Consider the following 21,866-nt stretch of genomic DNA (forward strand, 5'->3'; position numbering starts at 1 on the left):
TTCACAGCAGAACGGACATCTTTTAACGTTCTCTATAGATGTGCATACTATGTAGTCACTAGCTGATTTCTTTCACACTCTTTCAGCTCCGCATGTGGGCGTATATTATGTAATTCTGTTACATCGTCGGTCTGAATTAGCATTTGGTACATTCAGTATTTTCATTAAGCAATATTTTAGTATTACATTTAACAAAATAGGCTACTATCATTTCTGAATATTTGTTGAAATATGGATAGCAAACCCTTAAGTAGGCTATACATTGCAAGAATATGTCAAAGGTTAATGCAGTGAGAGTAGTCTTATAAAATAGTTGTTAACCCTAGTACACATTGTGCTCCTACACATAAACGTATACAACTGTGGTATATAAGTTGTGTTCAGCATATGTCATTGGGCTCATATTTAGCAAAATAACACTGTCTAATGATGGCACTCAGACCAAATGAGCCGATTATCCATGTTACACCTGTTTAAACTCGCGCACCAGGGGGATTTAAGTGGAGTCAATCTGCTTTTAAACCACTATTTCCATTGCTGATGTCTCCTGATGGCCTGTCACAAGTGGCGCATGCGCATTACACAGAACGGAGACGGTGAGAAAAAGCGTCAAGTTAACAAAAATGTTGTACCAAGAAGGTGGAGAAAGCCAGTCTTCAATGCAATAATACTTTTATTTTTTAATGAAGACGTGCAAGAGGACGAGACATTTGAGTATGAATAAACATTAATTCGTCTGTAGTCCCACTCTTCCTATAAAACATGACTTTGGCTTGTGTCTGCCCCAGTCCAGTTGCTCCCGTTGATCATTAGTGTTTAGCAGTTCTTTGCGATTGTGTTTCCATCCAACAAACACATTATGCAATATGTTTAAAACGTAGATGTAATGACCTTTCATTTAAACATAGCAACAAATAGCTATTTAGAGTGGAATCTCGTGCATCCATATTGTTTCGTTTTCATAAGCAAAACTAGTCAAGGAAAACTGGACCTGCTCTATTTTGTAAGGCGGAAGTAGCTTGAGCGGACGTGTGCAGCAGCAACATGGAGACCCCGATCAGTGAGAACTGTTGTAACTGTGGTACAGCTGCAGAGATGCGCGACAGAGAAAAACAATGAGAAACGAGGATATGAACGCTTGGCAACGGAAAAACGGAGTGAGCACTAAATCTTCGTCTTCTACGATGATCCGAAACACCGAAGATGATCGTGTCCGCTCCGCGCTTTGGACGTGAAACATATTGATCGGTGTACGGAAGACGGGAGGGGTCCATCATGGGAAATGAAGCGAGTCTGGAAGGAGGAGAGGGGCTACCAGAAGGACTAGCCCCGGATGGCAAAGGTGGATTCGTACGTGTTCCTGAAGGGACCCCGGTGGACCTGAGCGAACTGAGCGAGGAGCAGAGAAAGCAGCTGGAAGCCGCGATGGCGCGGGCTCAGGGCAGGCAGCCCGGAGGAGCAGCACGAAGGCACGGCGCTCCACACATACTACTACACACTATTCATCAGGCCATGTTACCTTTACAGCTGATCCAGGACACGAAACACATCCCATTCCCATAGGCTATTATTGTAGGCTCTTTAACACAATACAGACGTCTTGCATTTGTATTATTGCTTAACAATGCCGCGTCTTTTGGAGATTTCAGTGTATGATTTTACATTCAATGAGCGTTTCCCGTGTGAATTAACATTGTTTGTTAAATAGCCCGTACTCAGAGTGATTATTGAGGTAGACACACCTCCGCTGGCTGTACGATTTGTCGAAATGCCTGCTGGGTAAGAAAATCTGTCGTGCACTCAGTTTCTCCCTCTCATTTGTCTGTCTGAGTAACCTCTTCTAACGCACACTTAGTGCGGTCAGATGCGGTGTAGTTTACTCCTGGAGGATCTAAGGCATGCACAGTTGGACGATTCTCATTTAGGGATAATAAAAAAGGTGGCTTACGTCCCTCCGTTGTATCTGATAACATAGGATGCGTCTCTGTTAATTAGCTCCAATTGATATTTATAGGGCTAAGCTAGAGACTGGGGGGAGGGGTGCATCGATATTAAAATGACTATAAATAGAACGACTTTCGATGATGCAATATTTTATAGACATCCCCTACACTAAGTTTTCTGTCTCCAAATTTAAAATACTGTCGCAAACTACACGGCATCTTTGTTGAGAGTATGAGGTCGCTGGCCATGGTGCTGAAATTCTCTGCTACGTTCAGTGCAGCTCCAACTCGCGCTGTAGAGCATTGGCCCACAGTGCTTCATGCATCAACAAAGCATTACATCCTCGGACTGATCTTCTAGTCTTATGATTATATGCTAAAAAAAACAATCGTGAGGTTAATTAAACTGCTATGTGCACACAGACGCACTGTACACATGAAAAACAAAAAACAAACACACAAACATATAGCATTATTTATTTACATGTTCCCTGAGTATGTGGCTGCTCATTCTTAGATAGCTGAGCGCGTTGCTATAAATCCAGGCATTTTCTCTCCATGATCAGTGTGTATTCGATTATTATTTTTCATTATATTTTGTTTTCTTGTTAGCTCCACATTAGCACCACATTTAGCGCAGCTCTTACATCCAACAGTCTTATATCTTCCACATGATTCCCAAAGCCACACGTTTCTTTCCCCACTCATACCTCTGTGCTGAAGTCAAGTTCGTAAACTTTTGTGTGAATCAGCTCAAGGCACAAAGGACAGCTGAATGTGCTGTACTGCGCGGAGATTGTGGAACTCATAGTTCTTGCAATAAAAACGCTATGTATCAATAATAAATAAAGAAACATAAATTAGAAATGTTTTGCAGGCCGGATTTAAACATCTTGGAGCCGGATTCAGTCAGCGGGCCGTATTTCTGACACCCTTGCTTTAGGGATTCTGGATAAACTTTTGCTGCTCCCTCTAGAGTTGAACGAAGAGTTGATGAGAATGAGAGAATGAAACAGTGCTTAATGATGACTTTGATTACTGTTTAAAATGCATTTGGCACAACTTGAGGAAAAATCTAAAGCCTGAACCATTATGATAAAAAAATGCTTTACCCTGAACATCAAAAATATAAAACCCAGGTTTTGATATGTGAACTCATTGTTACACTATGATAGATTTACCATAGGTCCATAGATATAAGTCTAAACCTGGCTCTCTCTTTTATTCTCTACACAGACCTTCTCAAGGTGATGTCCAGCAACGCTCCCCGCAGGTTGCGGGTACCAGGGGCTCTGCAGGTCTCAGCAAGAGCCGCACTGTAGATGCTTTCAACCAAGGTCCAGTTGGGAAGCCTTCTCCAGGACGCAGCCCGTCATCTTTAAGCCTTTTTGAATCAAGATTTCGGCAGGAGCCAAAGAGCACTGAAAGCAAGTCTTCAAGCATGTTCGGATCCAGTTTCCTGAGTGGGGCCAACCCCCTCAGTGCCATGACCTCCTCAGTTTCCTCTTCTTTATCCTCAATGGGCGATGCTGTCACCATCCCTAAATTTGGAATATTTGGAGATGAAGAAGAGGCTGAAGCAGCAGCCATGGACCCTAAACAACAGGGGCCTAAAGGTCCACAACAAGGGGGATCACAAAAATCTGGTCAGGGACCACCTGGACAAGGTCCAAAACAAGGTCAAGGACCTCCTGGACAAGGTCCTAAACCAGGCCAGGGACCTCCTGGACAAGGTAAAAAACCTGGTCAGGGACCACCTGGACAAGGTCCAAAACAAGGTCAAGGACCTCCTGGACAAGGGCCGAAACAAGGCCAGGGACCTCCTGGACAGGGTCAAAAACCTGGCCTGGGACCTCCTGGACAAGGTCCAAAACAAGGTCAGGGACCACCTGGACAAGGTCCAAAACAAGGTCAAGGACCTCCTGGACAAGGCCCAAAACAAGGTCAAGGACTCCCGGGACAGGGTCCCAAACCTGGACAGGGAGGTCCGGGACAAGGTCCAAAACAAGGCCAAGGAACTCCGGGACAGGGACCCAAACCGGGTCAGGGACCTCCAGGACAGCAGGGCCCTAAACCAGGATCGGAGCCCCCAGTTTCAGGGGCTAAACAAGGTGGTCCTCCTCAGCAAAAGGGTGCTGCTCCTCCACCTCAGGGACCTGGTCCAAAGCAGCAGGGGCCATCTGGTACTGGAAGTCAATCTGGGCCAGCTAAGACTGCAGGGTCAGCTGCTCAACAAGGAGGTGGAAAATCTGTGCCCTGTCCACTGTGTAAGACCACCCAGATGAACCTTGGGTCCAAAGAACCACCAAACTATAACAACTGCACTGAGTGTAAGAGCCAAGTGTGCAGCCTGTGTGGCTTCAGTCCCCCAGATTCAGCGGTAAGACTTCTACGCATTTATATTGCATTCACATTTACAAATAGGATGTTTTTGTGTCTTAAAATGTAGTATAACCCAGTTGAGTGTATGTATGCATATTTGATTTTAGATAAATCTACAATAAAATGTTGTATCCCTACTTTCTCTCAGGGATTATAAAACATAATTAAGAATATTAGTATGAATTGGTGAGTTTTCAGTCAGGCGTCAGCAGGACCTCCATTCAAAATGGAACATGATTTGAGAAACTGGGCAACCATATGGACAGAGGGAATAGTGATCAAGGTGACTCATGGCAGAGCCACAGACGTGCCTGAGGACACTTTTATAGACCATGATTACACCATAGTCACTTGGATTCCTCCTTGACCGCAATACTTCCATCTATGTAACCTGACAATTATGAGCAAGAATCTCCATCCCAGTATTTAAATGAATTACTGATATTTTATTCAAACGTACATCATAATAGTAAAAGGTGCTAGTAGGTTGTAGATATGACTCAATATTTGTGTAAACTGGATTGTGGTTAGGATTGATAGGTAGATTTGATATATAATAATGGCCTGAATAAAAACTGGTTTTGATTGCAGGATAACATGCAAAAGCTGTTTGACGGTTAAACATTTTCTTGAAGCTCTTATACTTGTGTTCTCCATTTCCAGGGAAAGGAATGGCTGTGTCTGAACTGTCAAATGCAGCGAGCAATGGGAGGCATGGATGCTCCAAATCCCCAACAAGGTTCTGCCCCACCATCACCGCACAAACAGGCCCCTGGAAAACCTGGCAACCTTCTCATAAAGCAGCAGAGCCACCAGAGCGACCAGGGCTTGACTCCACCAACCACCCCCAGACAGAAATCCCCATCAGGACCCCTATCTCCGGGCTCCTCCGTGTCGGGATCCCCCAAGATTGACCCCAAAACTGGAAAGCCTATCATGTCGAAGTCCAGCCCACAGCAATCTCCCTCCAAAGCCAAACAGGAATCTAGTTTCTTTGGGGGATTTGGTCTCGGAGGTCTGACGGATTCAGTTAAATCTACCACAACTTCTTCACAATCAGAATCTGTTACTGGCAAACTGTTTGGCGGATTTGGTGGCTTGATGGAAACTTCAAAGCCACAAGCGCAAACTACACCCAAACAGGCGGAGTCCGTGACAGGGAAGTTATTCAGCGGGTTCGGCGGTGTGTCCGAGTCATCTTCAAAACCTCCTGCAGCTGCCTCTCAGATGTTTAGCTTCGGGTCTTCCTTGTTGAACTCAGCCACAAATCTTGTATCTGGCGATGACAACAAACCAGCAAATCCTCCCAGAGTCGTTCCACAGGCTTCTGTCGACTCTGGGCCTGGATCCCCTCCCGATTCCGGCCCCGGTTCACCTCCTGACTCCCCCTTCTCCCCTCCAGGGTCTCCTCCGGACACTGACTCCGCTCCGGATACTCCACCCGCTAGATTCACCAAACCAACCAAGTCCATGTCTGTTGACAAAGAGAATAAACCTGCTTTGACTACACCTAAACAAAGCTGTCCTCTTTGCAACATAGAAGTTAATGTGGGATCATCTGACACGCCCAACTACAGCCTCTGCACCGAGTGTAAGAAGACGGTGTGTAACCTTTGTGGATTCAACCCCACGCCACACTTAGGAGAGGTAATGTTTCAACAGCTTTTCCTGCAACAACACTCAACAGTAATTTATGCGTTTTGTCGTGTATAAATAGAATGTAGACATCCACTGTACATGCAGTTGAAATAGGTCACTGGGAAGATTGCACTGGGAGACTTGGCTGCTCACTGTTTTTCCCTATCTTTTAATCAAAGGAGGATGAGGGAAGCAGTGATTATTGGAGCACATTATTTAGCTTCATAAACATAATTTTGGCTATTGAATAATCTATGCTTTAGGTGGTGTGACAGAGTTGTTTTAGTTGTTCTAGAATCGGTCTAACTGAGATGGAAGCGGTTGTTAAAGTTGGTTATACCTTTATTGTCTTACCTGTCTTCTTGCTTAAAATTTTATGTGAAAGATATTCAAGCCAAGAGTATGTTAAAGGTGTTCTGAGCCTATTTAATGGTTCAGCTATAATTGCCCTGATTTTTAAATGGCTTAGTTCTAGTTTAAGTATAATCTGATTCAATCTTCATTTTAACTCTTGATCGTTTGAATCCTTCTTTCGGCAATGTTTGTTATTGATTTACTTCTATTATTATAATCAATAAGGCCCAATTTAACTTCTGGTTTCCGTGATTTTTTCTGTCCCGTTAGCTCTCTCCTGCACAACCTGCTTTTTGAAAAGAATCATCTTTCTGGTATGACTCTTTTGTGTTGTCTGATCTGAATTCCCACTTTGAAAACATAACAGATGGTGCTATGTGTATGTGGCATTAGTACACTGTGAGGAAAGGGGCCAAAAAGTGCTTGTGCATGAATGGTTTCCCAGCAGGCTAGATAAAGATGCACACATAATGTACACTCACTAAAGATTCTATATCCCAGGCATAGTAGGTTACTGTACCATCCCATTGAAAACCATGAGGCATGAATGATGGAATCCCCTTAGGACAAAGGTTAGAGAGAGTGGTGCTTGCTGGCCCTCACGTGTCAATCTACATCCTGCGTTCACGTGTTCAGCCCTGTCATTAGTAATCCTTGAGGTATTTCTGTCTCACTTCTTCTTACTACAGAAGTGGAGTCAATGTGAGACAGAATTACACATCAAATAAGTGATGTTAGGGCTGCTTGAGTGTGGACAAAATCCTTATATTAAATGGCTCATAATTGAAATCACAATGATCTCATATGATTACTTCTATACTGTCTAAATTAACCTGTAGATAACATATAAACCTAATACAATTCAATAATGTTTTGTGACATTTTTATCTAGATATAGTTTTGAAAATGGGCTTTTCTCCAGTTATGGATCGGCAAAACAAGTGCACATATTCTGAACAGAAGTTGAATAATTGTACTTTCAATTATGAGATTTTAGTAATTGAACAGAGTAATAATTTAAATCATGATTTCAATCTAATTGTTAATTGTGTCATATTGGGGGGAAAAAGAGGGGGAAAAGATGTGAATCTCTGCTGCATACTGCCTTTTTCCATCAAGAAATACTTAATACTGAAACTTACAGTTGTGTAGCTTCCCTAGCTATCTTAACTGTTGAACTAAATTGGAACAAGTTATGGATAAATGTGACCTGTGTATCCCCAGCATTCCTGTACTGTAATTTTGGAAGCACTATATCAAGAAACATTATAATTACCTCTGCTCAGCCATTATTCATTTTCAGTCGAGAATGGACAAATGGTGACTCTATATATCTTTTACAGATTGTACATTCTTCAGCCCTAAATTGTTCACTTTAACTGAATAATGAGGAACTGAACAAATCACTGAAAATGTAATTATGTAGTGCAGATGACCATTTGTAGCACTAATGCTCACATTGGGGATAGATTTGTCTTCTCATCCCAACCAGGACTTTAAATCTGAACTTAGTAACAAGAAAATGTGATATTCTACTTTTAGTCAGAGTGGTAATAGTGGTGAAAATATGCATAGTGCTTCAGAAGATACAGTTACTCACACGACACCTTGGTTGAGTCATCTTCTCCCTCCGTTCTGCGCCTCTGTCACTGAGGGTTCACTTGCTGACGCATGCGAGTGGGTCACACTGCGTGGGGGGTTGTCATGGACTAGGAAGCTATGAAGCTACTACAGTGGTGGTCAAGATATGGAACATCATGTGTTAGAGGCGGGACAAGACGGAACAAAATGAGACACGATATTGGGTCTACAATCATCAGGAGACGATTTGGTTCGGATTACAATTTTTATATAGTTTTATTTATATTTTTGCTGTTTTTGAATTGTATGTTTTTAATAACTGTAGCTTCTCAAGCTGTAACTCTAACCCTTCAACCCTTTGTTTTTTGTCCATGTCAAATGTAAACGCATAGAAAACAACAACAACACATGACCATTCTACACATTTGTGCAAAATTGTGTGGCAATTTCATCCCCCAAGATCTAATGGTACAAGATCTTTTCCCATCTCTATCATGGTAAATCATTATTTGTGCCAGCTCAACTAGGGATTTGACAATATCAAGTCTGAGTGTTACGTTATACAAAACACATTTTATGATTTTCGCGATTACTGAAACTATGACGAAACCATAATAAAATCCTTAATTTGCATAAATTCACAGCACGTCACTATTTAATCTGCTCAAGACTGTGGCATGATAAAATTAACCTTATTTTATGTTACATGTACGTTTCCTGACTAAATTACAGACAAAGTAGGTGTTGGTTTAAGTGTTGTTAATACCAGATTTGGTGCTGATTGGTTTAAACTATAGGGTTGAAGTTGTTTTACAACCTCAGCAATACTTAATGTGCATGCACCTTTATAAATGCCAGACTGATTTGCAGTTTCCAATCTGTGCAATCTATTTAGTGTGTGCAATCTTTGATAGTGTGTACTGTATCACTATTGCGATATGAATTGTAACATGAATTGCATCAGCCCTTGTGTATTTTAGTGCGTATTGTATTGTGACTAAAGCACATGTAGTATGTAGGTTTACACTTTTGGAGCATAGATTGAATTATATTAAACATATTTTTGTTACTAAAATTATTATTATTAATTTTTTGTCTTAACATATATTCTGTGACCTGAATAATTATGAAAATAAATTAACCAAATAATCAGGACATAATCAATCCATCAAAATATAGTCCTAACTTTGTCACCCATTATTCATATTACAATACTGCTATTTATTTCCACCAGCAGCAATACTGTCATTACACTGAGGTTTCTACTCCTGCTGCTTCTACCACCCGACCACACCTTTAGAGACTTAGAAGTGACATAATTGTTGATTATTGAGGTTATATTATAACACTGACTTGTTTGTCTTCCTCCATATGACATCACATGCCAGCGAGAGTAATCTTGGCTTCCTTATAGGATTTAAAGGCTAACAGGTCATCTGTGTGGGGGCTTGATCTTCCACTAAAGTGTCTGTACCTAATCTCTCTTCATACTTGTTGGAGATAGACATCTGAGCAGGAAATACACTTATAAAAAAGTGTTTTTGTTTTCTAGGTCAGTCATTGAGAGGGACTCTATTGCAGAGATATTTATAGGAATACTCAAGCTGCCTCCATACTGCTCCTTTTTTGATCATCTGTTTAAAATGATGTGCTTTCTAGTGTACCACAGCACTGTTATTGTAGCTTGTCATGTCATGTCGCCCTTATCAATAATGAGGGGCCCTTACGTAAAATGGGAGAGGCACTGCTTTGCGAACAAGCGAGTCAAAGGATTCAGACTGAACATGAAGGAAACATAAAGGAAACATCATTATTTTTAAATTTCGAACACTATTACTGTGGTTAATTTGCCATTACTTTGGTTTACCTTTTGTGAATTATTTTAAGATGTACTTTTCTCTATTTTGGCAATAGCAGAACATTCCATATTGTGATTTATTTCAGTTTCATCCTGCGGCTTGTTTGATTTTATGTTTCCATAGACTGTATTGAACATCTATTGACATATTTCATTCCTTTCATTGAACACTTCCTAGTTCTACTGTAATATATATATATTTTTTTAATTGGATAATCATCTTAACATTGACACAATCATTATAGTTAACAAGACTCAATACGTGTACTGTGCCCCTTATACAGTACATTATAATTGAATTGCACTGTTCAATAAATTATCACAGTACTAGTTACGATAGACATATTTTTTTATATTATTTTTTTGTACACATAGTCAAGACTTGCTGCCAGTAAAGCTGTACAACATAACCTAAGGATGGCGATAGTTTGAATATTACTGAAGATGCAAAGTCTTATGTATAAGATAAATGTATCAAAGAAAATGTGCCACACTTGGTCACATCTAAAGGCTCAGAGTGTCTTAAATTAGCACCAGCATGAAATCTTCTGAATATTATATTGTCCTCCTCGTGTCTCATTGTTATTCTCTCGTTGTAGCAGTCTCTCCACCCACTGTCTGTACCCTTCAAACTGTGGTCTACACAGTCAACAATCATTCTCTGCCATCTTATAGGCCAACATGTTCTGCTCCTAAACGATGCTAAAGCCATATTTTTAGTTTAGTTTTTTTCAACCAATTGTCCTGTTATTTATGTTGTTTTTTTACTTACATGATCAAGGACTTGTTTTGTTCACTTGGGTAACTCGAGTCCAATCCCGGCATCTAACAGTCTCTACAAGCGACTGCAAACTAAAGGAATATAAAAATAGCTATAGTCACAAAAGAGCCTTAAAGAGGACAAGGCAAGCTGCTGTAGGGCAGCTCTCAGTCTTATACGCTCAGACACCCTTAGCATCATGGCAACAATCTTTATACAACTTTTCTCTGTCTCTTTTTTTAACAATACAATACGGGACTGATTTTGATTCATATTTAAGGGTGGATAACATAGGATCATCTATGTAGGGCAGTGGCTCTCAAACAGGTCCCAAGACATTGATTTGACCAGATCTAAACCAGGTCTCAACAGGACTATTATTTCAAGTCTAGATTAAGTCTAAACGTGGTCTAAATTAGGACTTTGCCATTGCCACTGTAGTGCTAATTTAGATCACATAAATCATGCTTGAGGTTTAAGGTTTAACTGTGTGATATAGGCTTAAATCACACAGTGAAAACAGTAATTTCTTGTTTTCACACTGTTCCCATTTAAGCATTGCTCCGGCATGATTTTCAATTACTCCCACCCTTACTTACTGGTGCTCACATGCGCAGCAGCCAGCCCTCTGTTTGAGCCCCTGAATCCATTGGTTCTGAGTGGAGAGAAGGGAAGCAATATTGAAAATTGTGAAGAGCTGTAAAAACAAAAAATCAACAGATAATAATGGGTTCGATATGTTTTTAGTCAAAAATATCATGGAACATATTGTCAATCCATTTACTCACATCTGTAACCAATCTTTTAAAACAGGAATTGTTCCTAATCAAATGAAAATAGCAAAGGTTATTCCCTTGTACAAAGGCGGTGACAAACATTTGACTTGTAATTATCGACCCATTTCTTTACTTTCACAATTTTCAAAAATATTAGAGAAATTGTTTGTTAAAAGATTAGATAACTATGTTGAAGTTAACAATATATTAAATGAGGATCAGTTTGGTTTTAGAGCGCACAGGTCCACAACGATGGCAGTTGTTAATCTGGTTGAAAATATTTCCCAATCATTAGATCAAAAACTTCATACAATAGGTTTATTTTTGGATTTACAGAAAGCATTTGATACAATTGACCACACAATTTTATTACAAAAATTGGAAAAATATGGCTTTATGGGAAAAGCAAATTCTTGGTTAAATAATTACTTATCGGATCGATTCCAATATGTTCATCTGAAGGGAGCAGAGTCTAGTTGTCAGCAAATTAGTTGTGGGGTTGCCACAAGGCTCTGTTTTGGGCCCAAAATTATTTTTATTATATATTAATGATATCCAAAAAGTATCTGATGTTCTTAATTGTATCTTGTTTGCAGACGATACCACAGTTTACTGCTCAGGTCATAATCTTAGTGAGTTGGTGAAGGTGATGGAGAGAGAACTGCATAAACTAAACAACTGGTTTGCATTAAATAAATTATCATTGAACTTAAATAAAACAAAATTTATGGTATTCAGTAACAAACATGTAGATAATGATATCAAAATCAAAATAAATAGTTATGAAATTGAAAGAGTCAATTATATTAAGTTTCTTGGATTGCAAAATTTCATGGAAAACACATGAAAAAAGTGTCAAAAACTATTGCAATTTTATACAAATTGCAGTATATTTTGAACAAAAATGCCTTATATTTACTTTACTGTTCTCTCATTACACCATATTTAACATATGGTATTGAGATCTGGGGAAACACATACAAAACTAGAACCATACCAATTTTCATTCTACAAAAAAAGGCCATTAGACTGATCAATCATGCATCTTATAATTCGCCGAGTCACCCTTTGTTCATTCAATCTAAGCTTTTAAAATTTATGATTTGGTAGACCTGTATACTGCTAAATTTATGTATTTAGTTAAATGTAATCAAGTCCCTACATCATTGAGGATAAAGTTTACCCAGAGGGAAAGTAAATATAATTTAAGGGGAACGTGTATGTTTGACAGACCTTATGTGAGAACAACGCTGAGGGAACATTGTTTGTCAAGTAAAGGAGTTAAATTATGGAACAATTGTTGCGAAAAATGCCATTTCTTTATTTCTGTTTAAAAGGATCTTTAAGGAAACAATCATAGAAAAATATTGAGCAGAATGAAAATGCAGCTTTGTTATAATACCTTGAATGCTTGGGGAGGATACTTGTGAGCAGACTGTCCAGTATTATGTAGTGGTGTTTTTGTTGATGAACTGTGGCTTGTGAACTATAAAATGTCCACCAATGTTGAGCAGTAGAAAAAGCTTCAGTTGTAGTCATCTGGACTCAGTTTGCAAAAATAGACGTTTCGACTCTCATCCAAGAGTCGTTGTCAATAACAGAATTTAGGTCGAGAACTCCGATATTAATACTGTTCTGTGGTAAGACCCGCCCATTGGGAGGAGCCTTCCTGAAGTAGAAAGAGTTGTTTGTTTCAACAGAAACTCCCCCCTTGTATCTACCGAGCTAGCCTATTCAGAATCTCTTGACAATGACTCTTGGATGAGAGTCGAAACGTCTATTTTTGCAAACTGAGTCCAGATGACTACAACTGAAGCTTTTTCTACTATGGAACACGCCTGGACGAATGAGGGATTACACCGACATATTACCAATGTTGAGCGTTTGAGAGAAGGGTAGGCACAATAAGCCTTGGCTTCTGCCTACACCTGGTCAAAAAACATTAATGTATCTCGAATTTAGTTTTGTGCTTGAATGTTGAGCACCTTTTGTTTTGTTTTTGACCAAACCACAATAAAAAAAAATAAAAAAGCCAGGAGGACCTCTTGTTTACCAGTGCTGAGTAGTGTGGGTGAGACGGAGGGGCAGGCGAGGACAGGACCCGACACCCACACATACGCACACTTCTTGGCACTGCTTTTCCCCTCAGAGGTTCTGTCTCCTCCTTACGACAATGACATTCATTTGAAATAGTGGGTCTGACCGATGACTGGTCAAATTCACTGTCCAAAACTCACATATATTTGATTGTGTCTCGCGCTTTAGAGACTTCAAATTGCACGTATTCATTATCTAATTGTTCTAAACATCTGCCGTCTGTTGAGTTACCGTTTGCATATTGATTTTTTGATATGCTTTACCCTAGATGCTCTAAGCTAGTCTACTGCACACAACACCAGGCTAGATAAGAATAAAGCACCACATGTGTTTTGTTTTATGTTGTTTTTTTGATAATGTGGGATGCATAAAAAAATCCGGAAGGTATCTTAGCTCTTTAAAATTATGTGTTTTAACTGCAATGGCCTCTTCCCCCAGGTCTATCCATCCTGTTCAAAAGTTCATCCATTCTATTAAATTCATACTATACACAATCACAGCAGTCGCCTCGCAGAAAATTAGAAAATTATTGCTCAAATAAAGACCAACCAACATTCACAGGAAATAAACAAATGGACAACTGCCTTTATCTCTTCCTTCTTGGCAAGGAAAAGCTAAAAAAAATTAAAGTAAAATAAACAACTGTAAAAAAAGAGAAACCTTGAAGAGAACCGCAGTGAACGACAGATCCACTCCCATGGAACACAGGCATAAGCTATGAGAGCTATCAGTTGCGCAGAGTGATCTTATTTAATAGGACAAAGGCCGCAATGAATGCAATGAGTATTTCGCTAAATCTACATACCAAATGCATAAAATGTAAAAGTACTCTGGCAGATATCATTAGCATTGCAGTAGCTCGGGCCTGACCCGGCAAAGAGAAGCCTACGATGACAGAGCAAATCCTTGTCTGTCTCTGAAGATGTGGGTACCAATTCTTATGCCCTATGCTGCTCCGACCATGACAACCTGACCGCTGTGGTTAGCTTTAACACTCGTGATTCATGCCACTGAGTCACACCTGAAGGCAAGATCGTACATCAAGCAGAAACACCCAGTGCAGACTACAACAACATCCGATTAAGACTCGGAAAGGAAAGCTAAATATGGATCTGTCGAGTAGGATTTGGACCATTCATAAGTAGCATTGATTGGTGGAGATTGAATTGCATAGTTTGGACGTGCTTGTATTCGTCTCGTATCACTGTTAAGGAATTTGAATGAGCAGGAAAAATAATGCATTTGTATATGATTCTATAGGTTTCTTTGCATAGTTGATTATAATGAAACACGATAAACCATTTAATTTTGTTGAATCCGTTTTGTGGAACTTCAGGCCATTTCACTTGACTTTTTCTTCCACAGCCAATATCCCTGCACCAGGTTTATCCAGGCTTTGAAATGGTGCAGACAATTTGTAGACTTATAATTCCCTGTGGCTAAATTGCTGTAACACGGTTTGTGAGTTAAAAATACTTTTCTCACATGGTTTGCTTTTATCGGCCTCCTATCCCAGATTTCTTACTCTTAATTGGGTTAAAAACAGCTCTCGTCTCATGTCATGCCCAGTTATCCAACCTCGGGGCCATCTATCTGTGCTTGTGTAACATTTAGCCACTTGGAGCAATTCAGAATTACATCAGGGCGTCTTTATGAGTCCCCACACACAGACCTAAAACCACTTTTATGCTGAACATTTATGAGGACGAAGATGTTGGGTTTTTTTTGGCTTTTAAAGGTGCTGATGCTGTGATGTTCCACTGACGCTCTTGTACACCCTAATGAAGTTGGCCACTCAGCTGAAAAAGGAACACGGACTACAAACTTTAATTTTAGAAAGACGCTTAGGGGAACTGCGCTGCACAGAGGACACAAGTCATTTATCAGCTGTGTTTAATCTGGTATTTTGTGACTCAAGTTGTATTGGCCGCATATGAATGAGTTTGAAAGTACATAACCTTGCTGTTTATATTCCATATATTTGCCTGGTCTTTGTAGGCGTGTCTGCTTTGTTTCATCCATATTTTTCTTCTTCAAATCTTCCAAAGAGTTTAAGGACAACTGTAGCTTGTCCTGACTGGAATATAATTGAAAGGTGTTCTTGTTCATAGATGTCACATATTTTAGCTCCATGGGAAAAAAAGGAGTTTGATTGCAACTCTCTATTGATCCAGGCTTGGAACAATATAAATATGACCTTGTGATAATCTGAGGTTGTTACGACAGTATGTTCTGTTGAATTGTATGTATGGCTGTTGTATGTAAGGCTATAATGTTAAGGCCTACTTTATTGTCCCAGGGTTAGGGCCCTAACGCTAGAAACGTTGATGCCACTGGTGGTGTAACCTGTCAGGAGCAGTGGGCGACAACAGTGCAGAACGCAGAGACCCATACACAGGAAGACTACACCCTGTTGTGAGTCAAGAGTCGTAGTACAAGCAGATCTTATACCAGGAGTGTCCAAACTATGGACTGGTAGATGAATATGGCCTCAGACAATTTTCTTTTCTGCTGAATTGGCCGTAATTATCATAGGTAGTACTTTTTTTATTACGAAATGTAAGTATTTCTGCCACTATAACATCACATTGTATTGTGTATTCATGATTCTGTCGAAGCAATATACTGTATTGTCTGAATATCTGAATATTACACCCATCTAAATTTACCACCAGTCTGTGGCCTTCTTCCTCAAATGTTTCAATTTAGTCCTTGTGTGAAAAAAAAAAAGTTTGGACAACCTGTCTTGTACAGTATTTCAGGGGTCTTATTCATACTACTACAATAATTCACACCATTTAAGTGGATGTGTTGTTTCCACACAGCCCTATAATTAATCAGTAATTAATTTTGCATTGCACTTTACCTCCTGCAGCGTGTGTGTGCGTGTGCCTTCCCCGATGTGTGCTCAGACAGCAGCTTGTATGATTCAGGCAGAAAGTCTCACTCTGATCTCCGGCTAGAACATTTCGCAACCAAAACATGACACTTCTTTTGAGACAAACTTACAATCAGCAACTTTATACAATGCTGTACTTAATCGGACAAATAAGAACACATACAAATTTAGATATGAATGAATCAGGTCAAGCTAAGGTATTAAGGCATAAACTGATTTTTTATTTTGGCTGTGGGTCATGAAAAATCAATAAATATAGGCCTGAATGTTGCAATTATACTGTGAATGGATAATGCTGATAGCCCCTCAGCTCAGCCGCCACGTGTTGGAGTTTACCCCGGTGAACGAGAGGGTCGCGTCCCTCCGCCTTCGGGTGGGGGACAGGTCTCTCACTGTTGTGGCGGCCTACGGGCCGAACAGCAGTGCAGAGTACCCGGCCTTCTTGGAGTCCTTGGGAGGGGTACTGGACAGTGCACCGACCGGGGACTCCGTTGTTCTACTGGGGGACTTCAACGCCCACGTGGGCAATGACAGTGACACCTGGAGAGGGGTGATCGGGAAGAACGGCTTCCCCGATCTGAACCCGAGCGGTGTTCAGTTATTGGACTTCTGTGCTAGCCACGGATTGTCCATAACGAACACCATGTTCAAGCACAAGGGTGTTCATCAGTGCACATGGCACCAGGACACCCTAGGCCGGAGGTCAATGTCGACTTTGTTGTCGTGTCATCAGACCTCCGGCCGCGTGTTTTGGACACTCGGGTGAAGAGAGGGGCAGAGTTGTCAACCGATCACCACCTGGTGGTGAGTTGGATCCGCTGGCGGAGGAGGAAGCCGGACAGACTTGGCAGACCCAAGCGCATTGTGAGGGTCTGTTGGGAACGTCTTGTGGAGCCCTCTGTCAGTAGGGTATTCAACTCGCACCTCCGGGAGAGCTTCTCCCATGTCCCGGGGGAGGTTGGGGACATTGAGTCCGAGTGGACCATGTTCTCCGCCTCCATTGTTGATGCGGCTGCTCGGAGTTGTGGTCGCAAGGTCTCCGGTGCCTGTCGTGGCGGCAACCCCCGAACCCGGTGGTGGACACCGGAAGTAAGGGATGCCGTCAGACTGAAGAAGGAGGCCTATCAGGCCACTCTGGCTTGTAGGTCTCCGGAGGTCATCGACGGGTATCGGCAGGCCAAGCGAGCCGCGGCTTGTGCTGTCGCAGAGGCAAAAACCCGGGCCTGGAAGGAGTTCGGGGAGGCCATGGAGGAGGACTATCGGTCGGCACCAAAGAAATTCTGGCAAACCGTCCGGCGCCTCAGGAGGGGGGAGCAGTGTCTCACCAACACCGTTTACGGTGCGGGTGGAGGCCTGCTGACCTCAACTGGGGATGTCGTCGGACGGTGGAAGGAATACTTTGAGGATCTCCTTAATCCCTCAGTCACGTCTTCCGAAGAGGAAGTAGAGACCGGGGACTCGGAGGCTGGCTCATCCATCACCCAAGCTGAAGTCACTGAGGTTGTTCGCAAACTCCTCGGTGGCAGGGCTCCGGGGGTGGATGAGATCCGCCCTGAGTACCTAAAGTATCTGGATGTTGTAGGACTGTCTTGGTTGACACGTCTCTGCAACATCGCGTGGCGTTCGGGGACCGTGCCTCCGGACTGGCAGACCGGGGTGGTGGTCCCTCTGTTCAAGAAGGGGGACCGGAGGGTGTGTTCCAACTACAGAGGGATCACACTCCTCAGCCTCCCGGGTAAGGTCTATTCCAAGGTACTGGAGAGGAGAATCCGACCGATAGTCGAACCTCGGATTCAGGAGGAGCAGAGTGGTTTTCGTCCCGGTCGTGGAACACTGGACCAGCTCTATACCCTCCATCGGGTGCTCGAGGGCTCATGGGAGTTTGCCCAACCAGTCCACATGTGCTTTGTGGATCTGGAGAAGGCTTTCGACCGTGTCCCTCGGGGTGTCCTTTGGGGGGTGCTCCGGGAGTACGGGGTCCGGGGCCCTTTGCTCAGGGCTGTCCGGTCCCTGTATGACCGGAGCAGGAGCTGTGTTCGCATTGCCAGCAGTAAGTCAGACCTGTTCCCAGTGCATGTTGGACTCCGCCAGGGCTGCCCTTAGTCACCGGTTCTGTTCATAATTTTTATGGACAGAATTTCTAGGCGCAGTCAGGGGTCGGAGGGTGTCCGGTTTTGGGACCACAGGATCTCATCTCTGCTGTTTGCAGATGTTGTCCTGATGGCTCCATCAAACCCGGACCTGCAACATGCACTGGGACTGTTTGCAGCCGAGTGTGAAGCGGCTGGAATGAGAATCAGCACCTCCAAATCCGAGGCCATGGTTCTCGACCGGAAAAAGGTGGCTTGCCCTCTCCAGGTGGGTGGGGTGTCCTTGCCCCAAGTGGAGGAGTTCAAGTATCTCGGGGTCTTGTTCACGAGTGAGGGTAGGATGGAGCGTGAGATCGACAGGCGGATCGGTGCAGCGGCTGCAGTGATGCAGTCGCTGCATCGGACTGTTGTGGTAAAGGGGGAGCTGAGCCGAAAGGCAAAGCTCTCTATTTACCGGTCGGTCTACGTTCCTACCCTCACCTATGGTCATGAGCTTTGGGTAGTGACCGAAAGAACAAGATCGCGGATACAAGCGGTCGAAATGAGTTTCCTCCGCCGTGTGGCTGGGCGCTCCCTTAGAGATAAGGTGAGGAGCTCGGCCACACGGGGGGAGCTCGGAGTAGAGCCGCTGCTCCTCCACGTCGAGAGGAGCCAGCTGAGGTGGCTCGGGCATCTGTTTCGGATGCCTCCTGGGCGCCTCCCTCGGGAGGTGTTTCAGGCATGTCCCACCGGGAAGAGGCCCCGGGGAAGACCCAGGACACGCTGGAGAGACTATGTCTCTCGGCTGGCCTGGGAACGCCTCGGGATCCCCCCGGAGGAGTTAGAGGAAGTGTCTGGGGAGAAGGAAGTCTGGGAGTCCCTGCTCAGACTGCTGCCCCCGCGACCCGGCCCCGGATAAAGCGGCAGAAGATGGATGGATGGATGGATAATTTAAGTCAATCTCTTTTAGAAATGGTTCTATCTGTGAAAGCCTTTCCCTGGCATGAAGTGAGAAATAGACATTAACTTATTATATTCAATTTAGACACTCATAGTATTGTTAAATTAGTGTACAAATCTTAAAAAGTGTGGTGAAAAACAATGTTGACTTTGTCCTTGGAGCCACAAGTTGCCCTGTGAGTCATTATTTAGGCCAGTGAAATTTGTAGCTTTAATTGGCCTTGCTGAGCTGTTGTGATAGTGTCTTTCAAGTATCATTTCCAACATTCACTATCTGTGGTCATCTCTCTGCCTCTCAGTGCCTGTTCCTCTCTGCTTTAACTGATAAAGCCGTCAAGCTGTACAAATTCTCGAGTGCGCCCCATGGGGAATCACGTCGTTGGTCCACATCATGTCTCTGGATTAAGTGGATTTTCTGTCAAGTTATTAGATGCAACTCTCAAACGTCAGCACTCTATAAAGAAGAAGAAACTTTTTTTAGTGGATCTTTTTTGGGAACTTTGCTTTTTTTTCTGTGCTCTCTCTAGAATGAAGCCTTGATAAAAAAGGATGATATTTTATGAGAATATATTGGTTTTATTGTATATTATGGTACACTTTTCATTTTATGTTGATAGTTACATATCATTTTGTTACATTTTAGGAGGACAAGATTCAAAGTGCTAGCTTTACAATCTCACAGAAATAACTCTAAATAGACTGGAATATTGAGTGAAAGTATGCAGGTGGGACTGAAAAGGGGATAAGTTAAAACTGTATAAGCATTGTACCTAGTTGGCTGTAATTAAAGTTACACCTTAAAGTGTTGAAGGAACAGCTTCTTTATTCATATGGATCCTTAAAAAACCTTGAATTGAATGTCTCGCCTTTTTACCCCATCAAAACACCAGTGTTGCCTTTATTCCAAACCTAGCATGACACACTGTCTCATGCCTTATTTACATACTGCTGCACCACTTTCTCAATCCGACCTGCTTTTCCTTCTCTTCCTCTCTTCTTGTGTCTCTAAACTGAAGAGGAGATGGCTATTGGCTGCAAGGCTTAACACTGGATCTGTGATCTGCTCTGAGGCCTGACTTAAGCACAAAAGCCTGCCGTTAAGCCTGCTGATGGCGCTCATGCATATGCTGGCACCACTGGGGCGTGTTGGAGAGAGGGTGCTGAAATGGGAAATGAGGTGTTTACGTCACACACCACGCTGCCTATTACCACAGCTTGGGTGTATAATGTGTTTGTTTTTTCTGTTAATGTCTTGAAGAAAAAAGGATTTTGTAGGTACCCCATAGTTACAGAATTTTGCCAATCACAATGTAGCAAATCTATATCTAAGAGTGCATATTTGGTACCACACTGCAGTAAAGTAAATACAATAGACCGACCATTATGAAGATCTCTCAGAACTTAAGTAGCTATAACAATCTATAACAAGCCATTACAATATATTTTTATTACCTTAATGGTTAATGGCGTGATAGATTATTACATGTGATTCTCTTACTAATGCTCTATTAATAATTTGATGATAAATTAACCATAGTGTCTTCCGTGTACTTTTCTAACCCAGTTCAGTGTGCTCTGAGCGTGTTTTGTCTGCTCAAGGCTCAACCTTGTGAGTCAGGCCATGGTGAAGCGCTGTCCCATTACTATGCATTATGCATACATATATCTCTGGAGTCCCATAAATGTAAAAGCCTCTCTTGAAATAGAAGAAGTTACAGTGTTTGGTCACAGTGACGTTTAATGCGTTCCTACGTTCCAACCTTCTATTTTTAACATTTGATTAATTTAGTGAACTAAAATGACTCATGCAAAGTATAAACACATTGTCAACAAATTGTGCAAAAGTGAAAATAATAAAGGTTAAGGCACAAACAAAACATTCTAAATGTGTTTAAATGGATAAGTAATATTAATATGTATTTATCTATGCAATATTCATCGATTAAGCAGCGGGTGTTCCAGCACAGCCTGTGGGAGACTCTGACCTACATACAGTACAGTGTCTTTTTCAATATAGTGTCTCTAGCAAGCAATTGTCTGTCCTTAACACTAGCATTTATTTTTCTGTCAAGCTTATGTGCCCTTCAATGTAAAACAGATTCAGTTGGAAGATTGTGTAAAATGTGTACTATGCAATGGCTTGTACATGGCATTTTCCTGTTGTCATTTTAACAGATCATAAACTGCATTGTGCCAACTGACTATCGTAGATATTTTAACATTAGTGTGAAGTTGGGACAAAATGATAAAACACGTGGTAACGAAAGTTACTGTACCATTTTGATGTGTGCTAACTTTGTTGTTTTCTTCTGTTGCAGAAAGAATGGCTGTGTCTCAACTGTCAGACCCAGAGAGCCCTGTCTGGTCAGCTGGGGGATGTGCCACCTCCAGCCGTAGGGTCTCCAAAGAAACAACCACCAGCTCCTGTTCCTGTTGGCCCTACCTCTACCTCTACCACCCCCCCAACCCCTGCTGCCCCTGCTTCTGTAAATAGCAAACCAGTAGTGGAACCAGCTGACCTGAACCCTGCAGCTTCTGATGCAAAGGTA

General features: G+C 42.1%; 1 protein-coding gene across 1 annotated transcript in view; it reads left to right on the plus strand.

Annotated features, from left to right (window-relative positions):
* The first annotated feature begins 1,075 nt into the window (after positions 1–1,075).
* The window catches only part of pcloa (piccolo presynaptic cytomatrix protein a), a 48,518-nt gene continuing 27,727 nt past the window's right edge, over positions 1,076–21,866 (plus strand). Inside the window, exons 1-4 of the mRNA XM_072455080.1 lie at positions 1,076–1,469; positions 3,180–4,323; positions 4,989–5,972; positions 21,636–21,863. Coding sequence (XP_072311181.1) covers positions 1,276–1,469; positions 3,180–4,323; positions 4,989–5,972; positions 21,636–21,863 — 2,550 coding nt within the window. The 5' untranslated portion in view covers positions 1,076–1,275. The remainder of the gene's footprint in view (positions 1,470–3,179; positions 4,324–4,988; positions 5,973–21,635; positions 21,864–21,866) is intronic.

This window comes from Eucyclogobius newberryi, unplaced genomic scaffold (assembly GCF_026437365.1).
Source record: "Eucyclogobius newberryi isolate DKJ021-1_F unplaced genomic scaffold, fEucNew1.0.hap1 SCAF_2, whole genome shotgun sequence".
Lineage (NCBI taxonomy): Eukaryota > Metazoa > Chordata > Actinopteri > Gobiiformes > Gobiidae > Eucyclogobius > Eucyclogobius newberryi.